The sequence below is a fragment of the Gracilinanus agilis genome, chromosome 1 (genome assembly GCF_016433145.1).
Source record: "Gracilinanus agilis isolate LMUSP501 chromosome 1, AgileGrace, whole genome shotgun sequence".
NCBI classification, from domain to species: Eukaryota; Metazoa; Chordata; class Mammalia; order Didelphimorphia; family Didelphidae; genus Gracilinanus; species Gracilinanus agilis.
Window position 1 is genome coordinate 387085321 of NC_058130.1, and position 20370 is coordinate 387105690.

Genomic DNA, 20370 nt, shown 5'->3' on the forward strand with positions numbered 1-20370 from the left:
CCATTTGTGTGTGTGGTTCATTTATTTATTTAAAAACAAACAAACAAAAAAACCTTTACCTTCTGTCTTAGGGTGGTAAAGGCTAGGCAATGGATGTTAAGTGACTTGCCCAGAGTCACACAGCTAGGAAGTGTCTGAGGTCGTATTTGAACCTAGGACTTGCCATCCCTAAGCCTGACTCTCAATCTACTGAGCTACCCAGCTGGGTTTTTTTTGGTAAAGATAGTAGTGGTTTGCAATTTCCTTCTCCAGGCTTGTACCCAGTAGACATTGAATAAATGATTGTTGACCTGACATATTTAGAGAAAGTCAGAAACTTATAAAAACAATTCTTGCCCTTAATGAACTTCCAGTGGGGGAGACAGAATAAGCCTGCAGGAAAAATTTGGAAGACAGACTATATACAAAATAATGTAGCTATTCTTTAATCTTTCAAAAGAACTGATTTCATTTATTTGGACACACCTTCCACTGACCCATTATCTTTTAATCCTTCTGTCTTGGTGCACTTAACTAGTTTATTACTCTTCAGTTTATTGCAGGGATCATGCTAAAAGTTTTTCTAGTTTGGTGGTACTTGCCAGATGTATTCTCTGCAGAGATAGTCTTCAGGGATCCAGAGTCATCTCTATTCCATGATGAAGCATCAGAATAAGGCTTTAAAAGGAGGTAATATAGCTGTAAATATAAACTATAAAATTGTGCAATGTTTAAAAACTGTTATTTAAACTCCAAATTTGTGGAACAGATAATTCCAGAGGTAAATCCTCTTATAAAACTAATTTCCTAAAAATTCAAAACCTTCTGACTCTACTTAAATTAAGCACTTGAAAGGAATCTGTGATGAATCCAGTTTTTCAGGAATGTCTGCTGCATAAAAGTAAGAAATACATAATTCTAAAACCTAATGAAGAAATGTGGGTGTTCCTTTCATTTTGTTATGTTGATTAACTTGACTGAATTGGGGGCATAGTTTAAAGTATAGATTTTTCACTAAAAAGAAAAAGAAAGAAAAAAGATGGGTTTTTGTGTCAGGAAGCTGCTTGAGATTTTTCCTTTTCTATTTTTTTTTTTTTAAACCTTTACCTTCTCTCTTGGAGTCAAGGCAGAAGAGTGGTAAGGGCTAGACAATGGGACAGGTCTTGCCCAGGGACAAGTGACTTGCCCAGGGTTACACAGCTAGGAAGTATCTAAGGCCAGATTTGAACCCTGGACCTCCTGTCTCTGGGCCTGTCTCTCAATCTATTGAGCCATGTAGCTGCATTCTGCTTGAGATCTTTTAAAGCCCTAAGGCATGTCATATATGCAGCCTAGTCTGCTTTCTTTCTTCCGTCTAGTTCTGGATTTGCTGCAGTTCCTAGAAGTATTAATTTAGTGGGCTAGCCATCCAACTGCACATCATAGGCATATTTCATCCATTTGGCTTTTCAGGTATTAAAAGAATGATGTGCTAATAATACTTGGCCTAGAGAAGAGAAGACTTGGGAGTATAAGACTATCCAGTGATAAATTATAGTTCCCTAAAATTTGTGGTTTTCCTCTGACTATTGTTCTTCAAAGTGAAATCTGGAGAACCCTGTGGGTATTATCAGAAGGGATTGCATTTTTTTAGGTGAAAGTTTTTTCCCCCCACAAATTTTATTTGACTCTAAACTTAAAACACCAAATTAAAATGGCATTTTTTTAGGTCAGAAAAAAGATTGTACATAAACCTGCAAATCACTATTATGAAAGCTCTCCTCGTTTTTTCCCTCTGCTTTTCCTTCTAATCTGTGGATTTTAAAAATGCTTCAATTACCCTCTCTTATTTTTAGAGGAGGGAGCAACTCTACTGTTATTCTTTCTCTCCCTACTTTTTACCCCAACCCCCAGTGGTGGGGAACTTATGCATTTATTAGATACTAAATTTTTAAGATAGCTCTCTATTTTTAGTTTTTGTATCTCATCTATTGGTTTTCATGTCCTTTTTACAAATTTTAACTTATTTTAATTTCTAAAAAATGTGTGTGTTTATAGTATTAAAAGATAAAGTATATTGATATTATATAATCTACCTATATTTTATGCATTTCTGAGTTTCTGAACTTTTCTGTTTTCTACAGGCTTTACAGGTTGTCTGTGTCTTCCACAAAATTCAAAAAAATTCCCATTTAATTTCTTAAGCTGACCCTTGATAAATGGAAACCACAATGAGAAAAAATCACAGTGTGGAAGGGATACTTATAACTGTATTCTTGAGTTCAATTGTTTTTAAGTCTTCCTTGTCTAGTCTTACTGATTTATTTTTCTGTTTTTTCATAAGTGACAAGTAGTTTTCATAATTATTACTTTGTAATATAATTTGAAGTCTGGAAAATTTCTCCCCTTTATACATACTCTTTTCCCCCTTAGGATCTAGGTCTTTTTCTCCAAGTGAATTTTATTTTTTCTATCCCTATAAAGTACTTTAAAAAATTTTTCATTTCTCATAAATTGACTAATGATTATAACAGTGTATTTATTAATGCTGAAGGGAATGGGAATGGAGGAATGGTAGCCTAGTGAGAGCAATTTGGTGCACTGGGAAAAGCACTGGATTTGAAATCACAAGACCTAAATTTGAGTCCCAGTCTTAACTCTTTGCTACCTGTATAGCCTTTAGGTAAGTCTTTTAACCACTCTGGTAATTTAAGTTGTTTGGACTAGATGGCTTCTGTTCTTTCTAGATCTAAATCTATGATACCTCTAAGTGGGACTAGGTATAAAAAACAATTGAAGCATTCCAGAGAAGTGTAAGATAACATAGAATTAGTATCAGAATAAGGTTGGCAGTAGAAAGTCTTACATAGGATACTAGTTTTATTTGATTAGAACAGAAAGTTTAAGTTGTATGAGTAAGTGTGGCAAGAAATTTATTGGTTTGAGTAATGAATGTGGGAAGAGGACCTTAAGTCCTACTAAATTTGCATTAACATTGGAGGCTGGTTGGAGATGTTTTTGTGAGGTGATCAAACTGGAATTTTAGAAAGTGATTTCTTGCATTGTATAGAGTGGATTGGAAGAAGAGGGTGAGACTTAAATTGGGGAGCCTGTTTAAAAGCAAAGATTATTTTAGGTCTTAATAGTTTATTTGTGAAAATAAATAGATATTGCAAGATCTGGGAGACTGGAGGAAGGAATGGGTAGGTTTGCTCTGGCAATTAGGGAAGTAGAATGATCTTGGTACCTAAAAAAAAAAGTTTTTAGGGTGTTAGTTTTTCAAAAAAACATTGTCATGTGATTTTTTTTTCCTACTAAAAACATCAGCTCTTCAATAAAGAGCTTGTAGATTTGTTTTCCTTTTTTTACTTGACAAAACATGTCACCATATTCCATTAGGGAATTTGCTTCAGAACCCTATTGCTACAAATGAATGCGCAAACTGCCAACAACTGGAATAAATTATGATGGCTCAATAATTTATATCATCCCTGTTGAACCTTTGCAGATCCACTTTGAGTTTTAGAGTATAGTAGAATCTCACTTTTATACCTGTGTTAATTAAGAAAGACTTAGAAAAAATAAAATTCATTTCTGATAGCTTTATTGTACCTTTGGAGATGAAAGGTTTGAAGAAAATCTTGAAGAATATTTGGAAATACACTACTGACATTAAATTTCTTTGACTTATTCTTTGAATAATATGTTTTTGGATGACACAGAATCTTAATAAAAGAGATCATTTTCCCTTTTTATTTTATAAACATTTGTAATCTCTCCTTTTCTACCGAATAGTAAACAAAAGAAAAATAAAGTCTTCATAACAAATCTGCATAGTTCAGCAGAACAAATCCCCACATTAGCCTTGCCCAAAAACGTATGACTTTATTTTAAGCCCCTTACCATCAGGAGTATTTCTTATTACATGGGCGTATGGCTTACTGCACTGAACAGAGTTTCACAGTCTTTTAAAGCTGTTTTTCTTAGCAATGTTGTTGCTGTAGCAATTGTTCTCCTGGTTCTACTCAGCATCAGTTCATACCAGTCTTTACAGATTTCTTGGAAATTATTCCTTTTATAATCCCTTCCCAGTTTTCCATTCTATTCACATACTATAATTTGTATAGGCATTCCCCAATTCATGGAGACTCTCTTAGTTTCCAGTTCTTTGTTACAACAAAAAACTAATAAATATTTTTGTACTTGTGAATCCTTTTTAATCTCTGTGGTAAAGAGCTATGGTAGTGTTACTGAACCAAAGGTTTTTTTCATTTGAGAATTACCATTTCACATCTTTTTTGACTATTATCTTTTAGGGAATGGCTGCCCTGAATGTATTTGAATCATTTCTTCATATATCTTAGACTTGAGACCTTTATCTGAGAAATCTGCTGTAAAGGGATAGTTAATCTTATCTCGTCCAATTTTACAATACAATAAACATTTAGCAAGTGCTTACAATGTGCTAGGTTCTGTGCTGAGCACTGAATATTCAAAAGAAAAAAACCCAATTCAACTACATTGGTTTTGTTGTGCAAAAAACAAAACAAAACCCTAAAAATTTATATAATAAAAAAATTGTCCATTTTGTCCTTTGATCTTTTTTATCCCTTGTCTGATCATGAACTTCTATTCATAGTTGGTAAAGATTTTCTTCCTTCCTCCTCTAATTTGTTGATTTTTTTTAAAATTAAATTTTATTTTCAGATCTGAATTCTCTTTATTTTTTATCCAAATAATACCTCCTGTTTATCATTGCTTAAATTTTTTTATTAATATCTTTTGGTTTACATCATTTAAATCATAGATGTCAAATCAGAAAAGTCCATTATGTCCTGAATCAGATTAAAATTTAATTGAAAAATGTTTAACAAAACAAAAATACAATGCAATTTAATGTTAATTAATAGTTTTCAAAGTCAGTATGTGGCCTAAGTTATTGTTTTTTAATTCAGTTTGACATCACTGATCTAAATTTCCTTTTTTGTTCTTGGTAACCTTTCCCAGAAGGCCATTCCAAATTAAAAAGTATGTTTTTTTAAAAAAAAACAAAAAAAGGGGGCAGCTGGGTGACTCAGTGGATTGTTTTTCTTGGATTTGATTATTAATTCATGTAAAATTTCCCAGTGCTTATATTATTAATCATATTTGTTTTTTCTTACAGTACAATAATATTCCATCACGTTTTATATCACATTTTCAGACCCCATGGGGTATCTATTTTGTTTCCAGTTGTAATAGTGCTTATGTAAATATTTTGGTTAATATGGCAATACCGTTAATGGCTTTCTTAGGTTATTGTAGTTTTGCAATCATAATTGTTCTAGAAAAGCTCAAGCTTCTTAACAGAACTTTAATTCATCGAGTGACAAAGTTCTCTTTTGTTTTTGCTTATTTTGAAATTGGGAGTTATGTTGAAAGTCCAGATTATAATAGTAATTCATGGGGGCAGCTGGGTAGCTCAGTGGATTGAGAGCCAAGCCTAGAGCCTGGAGGTCCTAGGTTCAAATCTGGCCTCAGCCACTTCCCAGCTGTGTGACCCTGGGCAAGTCACTTGACCCCCATTGCCTGCCCTTACCACTCTTCTGCCCTGGAGCCAATACACAGTACTGACTCCAAGATGGAAGGTAAGGGCTTAAAAAAAAATAATAGTAATTCAGTCACATTTATACAATTTACAAAATGCTTTCCTTACAACAACCTTTCAGTTAGGGAGAACTAAGTTTTTTTGTTATTTTTTGTTTTTTCTATTTTACAAAGTAAGAAAATAGAGGCTCAGTAATCCTAGGCAGTTCCGATAAATTTTCACACTCACATTATGTGGCTTGAACTTCAGGATAAAAACAAAGATACAAAATTTTATAAAACAAGACTGACTACTTTTGCTGGATTTTATAGCCTGATTTGGGTCTAATGCATTTGTTGAGGGGATTGCCTTCTTTGGGAGTTGCTTACACTACTATAATCAGAGGTCTGGTGCCCCAAAATAATGTCTAACACATCTTGTCCAAAAAAAGAAGCCACATTTGTCTGGCATGACCTGTTTGAAATCATTCTGGTTTATTGTGATCACTACTCCATTTTTTAAGATGTTCATTAGCCATCCATCTCTTTTTTTTAATACATTCTAGAATTTTGCCAGCAGTTGAAGTTAAAATGATTGGCTATAAACTCTCTTCTCTTCTCTTTGCCCTTTTCTACCCCTGTGACTTTTTCTCCTGTTCTGGAATCTTTCAGAGCTCAATTATGGCACCTCAGCAGTCTTATCTTCCAGTTCTTTCATTTTTATTGGGTTATAATTTATCTTGACTTTATGACAACTAATCAGGGGCAGCGAAGTACTCTTTAATCATCTCCCTTTTTTCCTTAGAGTTGGTGGGGAGGTAGTGTCTTTTATTTTGTATTTCCATTTTAGCAAATAGTTTCTTCTAATTGAGTAGAGTACATGTTAAAATGAGTGGCAGTGAGAAGGGGAAGGAGGTAAATAAAGCCAGAAAATATGTCAATATTCTGGGTTAATTAGAATCCTGGAGGTGATAAGATTGAGACCAGAGAACAGGTTCAGTAAGAGTAAAGTTGTAGGAAAAATGAAATCAAGAGAATGGAATTTCAGAGTTCAGTCTCAGTGGCAGTGTAGCATGTTTAAGTATTAGTGAAAACTGAATTTCAGTCATCCCCATGTGTTGTTAAAGTTGTCAAGGTGAATGTCATAGAAGTTGAGGTGATCTAGGAACTACAACTCTTAAGAACAGTTATAGATAATGAAGCAAGAAATAGAATAAAGTAAGACTTGTCTGCCAGAAGCTGAAGATATTGAGGAAGGTAGTTCTGGTCATTAGATAATGAGCCCAAGAATGAAGAATGAGTAGCATCAAATGGTATGAACTTCTAAGAGAGGAGGTTATTGAGTGGTGGTGGTAGACTTGTGACCTGGACTACCAGAATTCTTTACTGAAGAATATGAAATGGTCTCTAGGCACAATGGTAATAGAGACCATAAACTGATGAGCATTTTTGTTTAGCCTTGTTTATTTATATTCTGAAGTCAAAGTGGTACTATGTTTGTTGCCTATTCTGGGCTTCAGGAAAAGGTAAATCTGAATATTATCTCTATAGAACTTTTGAGTGAGATCTCAAAACACACATGCCATATATTGGAAGCCAATTTAATCCATTTAAGGCAGTGATGGGCAAAGTATTCCCAGCAGGCCGTATCCAGGCTGTTTTCCCATCACTGCCTTAAGCTATGTCCTAATCACTGTGCCCCCCCACATCCAGATGTAGCGATTAGGGAATTGCTTAAGGCAGTGATGGGCAAACTTAAGGCAGCCTGAATGGGGTAGGGGGGGTGATAGTTTGCCCATTACAGATTTAAGGCATTTATATACTTCTGACAAGCAAGTGTACATAGCCTAGAAGTTCCTATATAGGAACTTCTAGGCTATGTATACTTGCTATGTAAGCTGAGAAATCATTGATTTGGATCAGTTTTTCATGTTGGTAGTTGATTACACTCCTTTCGGAAACTGTTCACCTCCTTTGTCTGCTTCTCTATTGGAGGCTGGATATTGGTTATATATGAATGAGTAAATTCTGTTATGTATTTTGGATATCAGACTTGCATCAGAGATAATTGATGTCAGTATTCCCCATCCACTGCCGCTTCTTATATAACATTAATTCTATTCATGCAAAAACCTTAAATTTAGGTAATTGAAATTGGCAACTTTCTGATTGCTTATATCTTGTTTAGTTAAGAATTCTCCGTCATTGGTAAAAGTTACATCCTTTTGGTTGCTTTATTTATACATATTTGTATATAATGTTTTATATGTAGATGGCATATGAGATAGCCAGATTCGCCACTGTTGTGTTCCATATGCTACGTGTAGGTATTATAGACATGAGTACTCTTAATGTGTTTTTTTTTTCAATTTTTAAATTGTTCTTACTTTCTTGTGACTTATGCATACTTCATTTTAGTACATCTTGACTTGGATCAATTTTGGCATTTGTCAAAATATTTGAAATTGTAGGGCAATTAGATGATTTATAGGAAATAAGAAATAATATTTAAAATCAGAATATTTAGTTATAGTAAATATATGGAATACAATGTAAGGGGGATGAAATTATTTTTTTCTCATTGGTATGCATTAATCTTTTTGTGAAACTAGGTTTTCATCTGTACTTTAAAAGTATGTAAGGGAACTAAATCTAGAAGAATAATTTTCCTTGTGTATACTTTTTCAATCTTTTACATCAAGATACGTATATCTAGGAATATTGAGGGTATGACTAATAAAGGACCAGAAAGATAACATTTTGCTTGAAAGTGTTGTATCCCTGTAGTAGTTTTGATTTCAAATTAAAAGAAAATTAGATCATTTACCACTATTTTTTTTTTAAACAGGGCTACACATCATTTTGGAATGATTGTATATCATCTGGATTACGAGGTTGTATGTTAATTGAATTAGCTTTGAGAGGGCGATTGCAACTAGAGGCTTGTGGAATGAGGCGCAAAAGTCTTTTAACAAGAAAGGTAAGAGAAAGAACATTTATGTTTAGAGTTTGGATAAGAATCTTAAACTTGCAACTGTCTCCAAATCAAAAAACATTCCTACTAATAGAACTTTCTGGGATTAAGGAGTAAACTTTTGTCTCCCTCCAACAAAAATCTGTATAACTAAACATTTAAATTAACACTTAAAATTTAAATTCAAATATGTTCCTAACATTTGAAAATAGTCTGAATCTATCCTTCTATGGCTAATATAATAGGTTATTGAAAATTTATGTTTTTTTTTTCCATTAGAACTGGTCTTTTCATAGAAATTCTGAACTATAATTACTGCTTTTGAAATCATAATTCTGAAAGAACTGGCAAAATGTTTTTTTCCCCCTACAAAAGTTTTGCTATTCATGAGCCAAGTACCCTGTTTCTATTTATCTTTTTTAGTAACATTTGAATACTTTCCAGAATTCAGCTTTCACCACTCTAAGAATTAAGTCTCTGTGTAGGTAGACAGATCTTACTTCTCTTGATGTAATGAAAGTGTTCAGTGTTGGTTAATCTGTACTGAATCTTTTACCTCCTCTTTTCCTAGATTATAGTGCCTTGGATTCCCACCCCCACCCTCCAAATTCTAAAATGTTCCTGAATATCATAAAGCTTTATTTGTAGTAATACAGATAGCAATCTGTATTACTATATTTCCTGGTTGGAATTTTTTTTTTGAGGGGAGGTTTAAAACATTACCTTGTTGAAAATTAAAAATATAAGAGTTCAGTACTTCTTCATTGTACTGTACTGATGGATATTTCCATCTTTGCACTTAGAATGCTTAGAAATAAAAAAATTATTTTTATTTAAATTTGTTGGTTTTATTTTTATTTATTTATTTAAAATTTGTTTTATTTTATTGTTAGAAAATATGGAGTTTATCACTGTACCTCCCCTTTTCAGAGGAAAGAGCTATGTAGAGACCACAAAAATCTTCTTTGTTAAATTCTTAGAATTGGCTCCTTTCCCAAATTATCCCCAAACCTAAAGCTAGAAATATTTGTCTGTGTAAAAATTATATTAAATGTTTTTATTTTTGCAAATAATACTAATTCATGTATTTATATAGTGCTGTATAGAATAAATGCCCTCATTTTAAAAATGAAAACACTTCCGGGAAGTTTGTTAAAGGGGCTATTAGTCATTCATACTTTTGATGTTAGTTAACTTAATCTGATTGTTTTTCTCTTAATACCACAGGATCTCAGGTTTAAAAGATTCCTCAAATATTCTCTAACTCAACCTTTTTCTTAATTCTTTTATAACATACTCAGAGAAACAGTTATCTATTTTTTGCTTGGAGACTTCTAATAAGAGGAAACCTGAGGTAGTCCATTTCAACTTATATTAAGCCTTACTTTTCCTTTTTAATGTCTCACCATTGCTTTTAGCCCTCTGGAGTGAAATAATAAGTCTGATCCTCTCTTTCAAAATAGTCCTAAAGGCCAGCTATCACATCTTTTTAAACTAAACTACCCAGTTCCTTTAGCTAATCCTCATATCCTCCTTTACTAAAGACTGATCTCCATATCCTTTTTAAAATGTGGCATCCATGGGGGTACCTGGGTAGCTCATTGGATTGAGAGCCAGGCCTGGAAACAGGAGTACCTAGGTTCAAATCTGGCCTCAGACACTTCCCAGCTGTGTGACCCTGGACAAGTCACTTGACCCCCATTGCCTACCCTTACCACTCTTCTGCCTTGGAGCCAATACACAGTATTGACTCCAAGACGGAAGGTCTGGGCTCTCAAAATAAATAAATAAAAAATAAGAACAAAAATGTGGCATCCAGAAATGAGCAATTTCCTAAGACTAATTTAAGTAAAGAATATGGAGCCAGTGAAAAGTAGGAGATGATGCACTTCAATGGAAGGACCACTCATTCTGGAATCAGAGGAATCAGATTCAAATTTTGCCTCTAACAGCTTGCAACTTGTGTGACTTTAGGCAAGTTACTTAACTTCCCTGGATCGCAGTTAACTTAATTTAAAAATAAATGAGGTTAGGCTATGGTCTGTTGTTGGATTCCTTCCTTCTAGTTCTAGATCTGTGAGTTATGAAAACTAAAGTAGGATATGGTTCAAGAGAGGAAAGAAGGAATGGAAATTAAAGATGTAACAACTTATTGATATTTAAATTGATACTTATTGATAATAAATAATGAAAGCATGAAGTCAAAATTCCTGATTTTCTTGAAATATATAGCATGTTAAACATTTATGGTATTTTAATACTTAACAAATCTAGAGTAAATATTATGATGGAAATTCCTGCTGTTCTCTATTATGCTGATTTTCTAAGTGGCTTAAGAAATGCAAAATTTCTTTTCCTAGCCTTTAAAATTTCAAACACTTAAAAGATGTCCACAGAAATAATTGAATAGCAACTTTCTATTTTAAAAATGCTCTTGACATTTAAATATTGTTTTTTTAAATTAGGTTGAATTTTCATCTAAAGAAGAATATAAGTAACTCTTCTCCTGATTAGTCTTTTGGTCCAAACAGTTTGCATTTGTATGATATATTGAAATTTGATTATATTACATTGGATTTTAATGATACATGAAAACGGTCTGGAAAGAAAACAAAGTTTTATTTCTTGCTAATTAATCAACTTTTTTTTTTTTGGAACTGTTTTTTTTTTTTTTAATGGAAAATTTGGAAGCTTTTCCAATGATTTTATCATTGACTAATTGGAATCTCCTTCCTCCCCTCTCCTCCTATCCCTTCCTCTCTTGCTTTATGTCTTAGAATCAATTCTGTGTATTGGTTCCAAGGCAGAAGAGCAGTAAGGCTAGGCAATGGGGGTTAAATGACTTGCACAGGATCACAAAACTAGGAAGGGTCTGAGGCCAGATTTTAACCTAGACCTCTTGTCTCAGGCCTGACTCAATCCACTGAGCCACCTACTTGCCCCACCTTTATTTTTCTTTTGTATCATTATTGCCTCTAGAAGACTTGCTTCAGGTGGTATCTATGAAATTGCTTATTTTATATATTCTGTTCAATTATACCCATGAGATTGAATATGTGATGTATTTTGGTTTTGGGAAGATAACCATCAAAATCATTGGGATTTTTAAAAAGTTTGGTTATGTAAATTGATAAATCCCAGTTATTTGGGTTCCCTTATTTGGAAAACTTATGTATTATATAACTTCAGAGACATCAAAGAATCTGTGTTTTCAGTGGTATGAGTATTCTTTTCACTTATGGTATGGAAATCACTTACTTTCAGCAGAACCCTAATTCTGACGGGTCCTACCAAGCCAAAAAGACTTCAGGTATAGGGGATGGACCTCTCTAATTTGCAGAGGGGTCTGGAGGAGGATACATAACAAGGTAGATGGCTAGGTTGCAGGCTCCTCTATTTGTCTACCATAAAGGGTGTGTCCATTAGCACCTGGTTGAAGAGAGAGACAATGTGAGCTTCATTACCCACCCTATACAGATAGGTGCACAGTGTGTGGCAGGAGTAATACTGATGTACTCCCCTCCTTCTGGGAGACCCACTGCTCCTACAGTCTCTGATAAACACAGTGTCAGCTTTTCCTGCTATTATGGCCAAACCTCACCTAAAGAGGAGGTAATTTTTTCAGCTAAGCAAAAAGAACATTTCTTTTAACCGAGATCTGACCTCTCCAAAACATAATCACATAGCATTTAATAAAGCATACTTTTTTGAATTATACATTTAAAAGAAAAAAAATGAAAATTTTCTGTTTTATAAGTGTCAAGTCACAGAATGTTAAACCCAGGTAGAATTTTTTTTTTTGGTGTGATATAATTTAAATATTACTAGATTATTAGCTCTCAGAATACAGGAACCATGTATTCATATATTTGTCTTAGCTAGTATGCTATATTAAGAAACAGCATAAATTTTTTTTTAATTTTCAAAAAAAAATTTTTTTTTAAACCATTGTACTTCGGTGTATTGTCTCATAGGTGGAAGATTGGTAAGGGTGGGCAATGGGGGTCAAGTGACCTGCCCAGGGTCACACAGCTGGGAAGTGGCTGAGGCTGGGTTTGAACCTAGGACCTCCCGTCTCTAGGCCTGACTCTCACTCCACTGAGCTACCCAGCTGCCCCAACAACATAAATTTTTAATGAAGAGACTTGTCAATTGATCTTTGACAGTTAACTAATTTTATAATCTTGGGCAAGTCATAATCTCTCTAAACCAGTTTCCTGATCTGTAAAATGGGATAACAATAGTTGAATTTTTCATTGTGATGATCAAGTGAGATGATGCTTGTAAAAAGTTTATGGCAAATCTTAACAGGCTGTATAAAAGCTGTCACTTTCATATGTAACAGTAATAATTGAAGGAATAAAATCAGTGACAGCTAAACTGAACATAATGGACTTTAAAAAGTCATTCTGTGACTCTTCATTTTCTTTTCCCAATATTCTACAGTAAGATAATAGGCAATTCTTGATTATCTTTACCATATTTGAATGACTATGCAAAATCAAATTAATTATCTTTACTCCTAAACTATCCCCTTTTCTGACTTCCCTTTTAACTTCCCTTTTACCATCAAGCGTACCACCATTCTCCTAGTCCTCCAGGCTCAAAACCTAGGGGGCATCCTTGACTTTTCACTGCCTTTCAACCCCCACTATTCAATCTCTAGTATTTCTGTTGATTTCACTGTTGCAATTCTCTACCATATGCCCCTTTCTTTTCTTAACAGTGCTACCACCCTGACCCCCCCAATCCATTCTCCATTCAGCCTCCAAAGTGACTTTTCATAGGTCAGTTTGAACCATGCCACCCCTCAATAAACTTTTATGGCTTTCTCTCACCTCAAGGGTCAAATACACAGTTTTTTCTTTGACATTCAAAACCCTTCATAACCAAGTTCCCCACCTTTCCTGTCTTTGCATCTTCTCAACTACCTATGTACTCTTCATCCAGTGACACTAGCCTCTTTGCTATTACTGGAACAAGCTATTCCCCTGTGCTTGGAAGGCGCTTGTTCTTCATCTTCACTTCTTGGCTTTCCTGGCTTCTTTTGAGATCTATCCAGAAGCCTACCTTATACAGGAAACCTTTTCCAATCTTTACTAATTCTGGTTCCTGTTTTAGTTATTTTTTTGTTAATCCTGTACTTAGCTTATTTGTACATATTTTTTTGCTTCCCTTAGCCCTTATTACAAGATCTCTTAGATCCTCAAACTCTTATTTCCTTGAGATCTTTGGAAGCTGCTTTCTTTCTTAAAACCCATAGGCTTTATTTTGGTTTAGCTACTTGAATCAGATTGCACTAACTGGATTTTCTAGGCTGGCTTAGCTTTTAAAAGCCTCTTCTGTCTATTCCATAGAGGGGAGAGAATTCTAGCTATGAAGGATACTCAATGAAAATTCATTGGAAGTCAGGTAATGGAGTGCTTTGAACTAAGGACAGCAAAAAAAAAAACCTAAGTATCATTATTATAATATTTAGAAATTAGATATTATATAGATATATATTTTAAGGTGTGGTCACCGGGAATCAATAATTCAGACTGATTCCATAATTAAAATAGACCCAAGTCAGGATGGGTTTTATGGTAGTTTATTTACAATTAGGAAGGTAGAAGGCAAGGAAATAGAGAGAGGGAGAGGCTAGTCTGGGCCTGCAGACCCGGACAGAGAGAGGATTAAAAGACTTAATTAAACTAGGCTACACCCACAAGGCCTTAGCAATCAAAGAGGCAAGAGGCCTACTTAAGATAGAGAGTCTGGAAACGCCAAGGTAGGCCTAGGAAGTCAGCCTAACTTACCCACATGACAATTCAGATGGGAAGCTGCCTGAGGTCTCAGCTGAGATCCTTCTGCACCAAGTTCAAAGCGGGAATTCCCCAACAGGAAGTAACCAACATACTTGAAGAGATAGTGTCTTTCGTCACTTCCTTTGGGTCCACCTCTAATTCAAGTGGACAAATGGAAGCCTCTACACTGATTTGGTCTGCCCAAAGGGCAGTCCCTTGTTCTTGATTTGTTACTTATTGTGGGTAACTCATCTCCCCTCCCCACTAAGGGAGGTGGGGATGACATTATCTCTGGTGGCTAGAGTTTTAACTATGAATGAGCTTGAGCTAATTCCATTTACACATTATGTCATAGAATACTTAGGGGGAAGGAGGGCTAGTTGTAAGAAGACTGGAAATATAGAGACAGGCCAGATCATAAGGGATTTTGAACATCAAACAGGATTTTGATATTTGACTCTGGAAGGAAGTAATATTTGCTCTAGGGTATTCATTTAGAGTCAATATCCCCAATCATATCCCCATCAACTCATGTGATCAGGCAGTTGTTTTTCTTCTGTGTTTCTACTCCCACCATTCTTCCTCTGGATGTGGATAGCTTTCTTTTTCATAAGTCCCTCAGAGTTGTCCTGGATCATTGCATTGCTGCTAGTAGAGAAATCCATTACATTCAATTTTACTACAGTGTATCTGTCTCTGTGTATATTGTTCTCCTGGTTCTGCTCCTTTCACTCTGTATCAATTCCAGGAGGTCATTCCATTTCGCATGGAATTCCTCCAGTTCATTATTTCTTTGAGCACAATAGTATTCCATCACCAGCATATACCACAATTTGTTCAGCCATTCCCCAATTGAAGGGCATACCCTCATTTTCCAGTTTTTTGCCACCACAAAGAGCACAGCTATAAATATTTTTGTACAAGTCTTTTTCCTTATGATCTCTTTGGAGTATAAACCCAGCAGTGGTATGGCTAGATCAAAGGGCAGGTAGTCTTTTAGAGCCCTTTTAGCATAGTTCCAAATTGCCATCCAGAATGGTTGGATCAGTTCACAACTCCACCAGCAATGCAGGTAATTGCAATTTAACAGAGGTCTGAACCTAAAGCATTTTAGGCATCATGGCACTAAGCTCCTGGAGTACCTTTATATTTTTGAGTACTTTGGATCTCTTGATTCACTCTCATATAATCACTCAGACTTTTGTTGGTGTTTAAGACGTCTATTAATATAAAACAACAATGCTATATAGAGGCAGTTTGTTACTGGGTAAAGGGTCCTGAGTTTGTAATCAGGAGATTAGATTTGAATCCCACTTCCAACAGTTAGTAATTATGATCTCAGGCAAGTGACTTGACCTGAATTTTTGTTTTCTTATCTGTAAAATGGAGTGATAATGCCTCTAATACTTATCTTAAAATGACAGAATAAAAAATCAAACCTACAAAATGCTTCAAAAACTCTCCATATATGTATTAGTTATATCTCTGTGCAACACCAGAGCAAGCTACTTAAGAACTTTCTTCTATAAAACTTTTTGAAGTTAGATGTAGAATTTTAAAGGAGTAGAAGAATCTGTAAGAAATACATAAAAGAAAGATGTAAACGAGCATTCTACAGTACTACACAGTCTAGTCTGTTGCCAAAATGGGACAGGAAAAGCTCACACCTAGAGTTTATTTGCTCCTAGGTTCCCGAGATTGAGTTTATTAACTGATATTTTAAAATGCATAATATTTGTTGAAATTTCTAAGCCCAGGTATCCATAGACCTCCTTTATCATTTATTAATTAGTGGAATAGCATTCTGAATAATTTATATAATTCTGAGAATATATAGTTTTAGGCAGTCTCCTTTTAGAATGAGGATAAAAGCAAGTACTAGCTTGACTACAGAAATAAATGGAAATATATATAGTACCAACAAAGCATAAGTAACACATTTCATAAAAAAGGAATGCAGGAAAATAATTTGTCACCTTTAAAGGATGGGTTATCACTTAAAAATATAAATATTCCTGTCCTCTAAGAGGTCTGCTAAATAGAATAACATTCACTCTTGGTGACTTAGTAGTCATTATGATCACTGATTTTTGTATTGCACTGTAACACAATGATGATTTCACTGAATCTTGAGGTACATAGGTCTGTTTGCCTCTATACTGTATGGCCCTATTCTAGTCTCTTTTCGAAAACCAATTATTTATTTCAGTTACATGTAGAAAATTTTTTCGACAGTTTTCTGACATTTTAGGATTCAGATTTTTTCTCCTTTCCCCTTGGTTTTATCAATCCTTTCATATAATACCTATTTCCATTTTGCTCAGGCCATAACAGATGACACCTATCACACGTAAAATAAAAAACTCAATGAAGAAAATAAAGTGGAAGATGCCATGCTTTGATCTGCAGTCAGACTCCAACAGTTCCATCTTTGACTGTGGATAGCATTTTTCATCATGTGTCCCTTGTGGATATCTTGGGGAACTTGCTTTGCTGATACTAGCTGAGTCATTCACAGTTGATCATCTTAGATTTCTGTTACTGTATATACATTGTTCTCCTGGTTCCCCTCACCCAGATTTTGCACCAGGTTTTTCTGAATTCATCCTATTCATTTCTTATGGTACAATAGTATTCCATTACAACCGTATATGTACAACAACATGCTCATCCATTCCCCATGGGATGAACAATCCTATAGTTTCCAATTCTTTGTCACTATAAGAAGAGCAGCTAAGAATATTTTTGTATGGGTAGTTCCTTTCCCCTAATCTCTGATCTCTTTGGGATACAGACTCAGTAGTGGTATTGCTGGGTCAAAGGGTTCTGTATAGTTTTATGGCCCTTTAACTCTGGTTCCATATTGCTCTCCATGATGGCTATGTCAATTCATAGTTCCACCAATAGTGTATTACTTTCCCAGTTTTCTCACATCCACTCCAACATTTATCATTTTCCTTTTTGGTCATGTTAGTCAATGTGTGAGGTGGTATTATGAGAGTTGTTTGAATTTGCAGTCTCTAATCAGTAGTAATTTGGAGCATTTTCTTCATATGATTATTTGTAGTTCTCATTTCTTCTTTTGAGAACAGACTGTTTAAAGCCTTTAACCATTTTTCAGTTGGGGAATGCTTTGTATTCCTATAAATTTGACTCATTACTCTTTATTTTTGAGAAATGAGACCTTTGTCAGAGATATTTGCTATAAAATTTTTTCCATTTGGTTGTTTCCCTTATTTTGGTTGCATTGGTTTCATTTGTATAAAACCTTTTTGATGTAATCAAAATTATCAGTTTCATTTTTTTTATAATGTTCTTTATGTCCTGTTTGGTCATAGATTGTTCCCTTATCAATAAATTTGAGAGGTAAACTTTTTCATGTTCCCCTAATTTTATCACCCTTTATTTCTAGATTCAGTATCTATTTTGACTTTATCCTAATGCAGTGATGGTGAACCTTTTGGGGATTCCATACCATGCTCCACTCTCTACTCCCAGACTGCATGCTCTTGCCCACCCCATTGTGTGCTGTACCCTGCCCCCTGATTGCATGCAGGGCTCCACCTACACTACTCAGACCAGGAGGTGGGGCTGAGACTACACTCAGCCCCTGGGGCTGCAGAGGTTGGTCAGGTTTAGCCCCTGAGATGGTGGAGGGAGACTGGAATGCCCCACGTCCTGTATTTGGGAGCATGGCCAGGTTCCTTCACTTGCCCACAGAGAGGTTTCTACATGCCATCTTTGGCATGTGTGTCATAGGTTTGCCATCACGGTCATGGTATTATATGGGGTAAGATGATTCTCCAACCTAGTTTCTGCCATACTGTTTTCTAGTTTTTCTAGCAGTTTTGGGGTAATAGTGAGTTTTTTCCCACAAAAGCTTGAATCTTTGGATTTATCAAAGCTAGGTTACTATGGATATTAGGCACTGTGTGTTGATTTACTAACTTATTCCTTTGCTCCACTATTTTCTCTCTTAACCAGTACCAGATTGTCCTGATGATTACCACTTTATAGTATAGTTTGAGATCTGGTACAGCTAGGTCTCCTTCCTTCGTATTTTTTTTTTTTTTCACTTATGTTCTTAATATTCTTGGTCCTTTTTTTGTTCTTCCAGATGGATTTTATTGTTTTTTTTCCAGCTCTGAAATAACTTTTGGATAGTTTGATTGGTATGACACTGAATGTGTAAATTAATTTAGGTAGGATTGCCATTTTTATTATATTGGCTTGGCCTATCTATGAACAATTAATATTTTTCCAGTTGTTTAGGACTGACTTTATTTGTGTAGAGAGTTGAAATTGTGTTCGTTTAGTTGGGTTTGTTTTGGTAGGCATACTCCCAGGTATTTTCTATTGTCTAGAGTTATTTTGCAAAGAATTTACTTTACCTTGCTGTTGGACTTTGGTGGTAAATAGAAATGTTGATAACTTATGTGGGTTTATTTTGTATCCTATGACTTTGATAAAGTTGTTAATTATTTCTATTAGGTTTATTTTGTTAATTTCTAGGATTCCCCGAGTATATCATCTGCAAAAAGTGTTGACTTTGTTTCCTTGTTGTCCATTCAATTCCTTCGACTTCTTTTTCTGTTCTTGTTATAGTTATCATTTCTAGAACTTCTATATTCTATAATTTCTAGAATTTCTATATTAAATAATAATGGTGATAATGTGCTTCCTTGCTTCCCAATCCTGATCTTATTGGGAAAGGGTTTTATCCCATTATAGATAATACTTGCTGATGGTTTTATTATATTACATTATTTATTTTATTTTTTAAAAACCCTTACCTTCTGTCTTGGAGTCGTTATTGTGTATTGGCTCCAAGGCAGAAGAGTGGTAAGGGTAGGCAATGGGGGTCAAGTGACTTGCCCAGGGTCACACAGCTGGGAAGTGTCTGAGGCCAGATTTGAACCTAGGACCTCCTATCTCTAGGCCTGGCTCTCAATCCACTGAGCTACCCAGCTGCCCCCTTGCTGATGGTTTTAGATAGATACCATTTATCACTTTAAGGAAAGCTTTATTTACTCTAGTGTTTTCTAATATTTTAATAAGGAATGAGAATTGTCTTTTGCCAAAAACTTTTTCTGCGTGTATTGAAATAATCATGATTTTTATTGATTTTGTTATGCATATGATCAGTTATACTGATGCTTTCCTAATATTGAACCATCTCCATTTGTGCTATAAAAACCCCACCCGATTATGGTATATGATTCTTGGGATAAAATGCTATAATCTCCTTTACAAAAATTTAAAATTTTTGAGTTGATGTTCATTAGGGAGATTCATCTATAGTAGTGATGGGGAACCTTTTAGAGATCAAGTGCTGGGCCTCACTCCCCAGACCAAGTGCCAGACTCCTCCCTCCCACAAGTGCTAGATATGTCCTGATGTTCCCTTCCCCCTTCCCCAATACAGGGGGTGGGGAGGGGGGAAGAAAGCACTCCCATTGGGCTACTGGGCAGAAGGATGGGAAAGTGAGGAATGTCTTCAGCAAATATAGAGGGGGGGAGGGGAGTGCCCCAAGCTCTCTGCTCCTCTCCAGCTCTGCTGCCTGTGAGTTGTCCATTTTCACCCATATGCTCCCATTGGGCTGCTGGACAGTGGGGAGGGTGGGAGATGTGAAAAAATGTTGTCAGGCATGGTGGAGAGGGAGAGGGGAGCAGCTCTGTCTGAGTCCTCTGCCTTCCTAGTAACAAACTCAGGGGTGGGGGCAGATGTAACTTTGAACTAAGATCTCCTGAGATGTTGGCTAAGTAGATATGGTGGAGAGAGTGCTGAACATGGAGAAGATCAGAATTCAAATTTTAGCTCTTTCCCTTAAGTAGTTAATGTGATGAGATGAGCAAGTTTCTTTCTCACTCTCTGCTTGAAAATTCTTGTCTGTAAAGTAGAAGTATTAATATTTATACTACCCAAGAGATCTAGAGACAATGTGACGTAGAACAAAGAACACTGAACTATTGTTGGAAAGAGACTTAGGTTTGAATCTCACTTCCAACACTTAGTCATTCTGATTACAGGCAAGTCACTTATCCTGTCTTAGTTTTATCATCTGTAAAATGAGAGTAATAGGTGTTT

The 20370-nt window shown here is 35.2% G+C and overlaps 1 protein-coding gene across 1 annotated transcript in view; it reads left to right on the forward strand.

Annotated features, from left to right (window-relative positions):
* GOLPH3 (golgi phosphoprotein 3) overlaps positions 1-20370 on the forward strand; it is a 48712-nt gene that overhangs the window by 12213 nt on the left and 16129 nt on the right. Inside the window, exon 2 of the mRNA XM_044664485.1 lies at positions 8372-8503. Within this exon, the coding sequence (XP_044520420.1) occupies positions 8372-8503 (132 nt within the window). The remainder of the gene's footprint in view (positions 1-8371; positions 8504-20370) is intronic.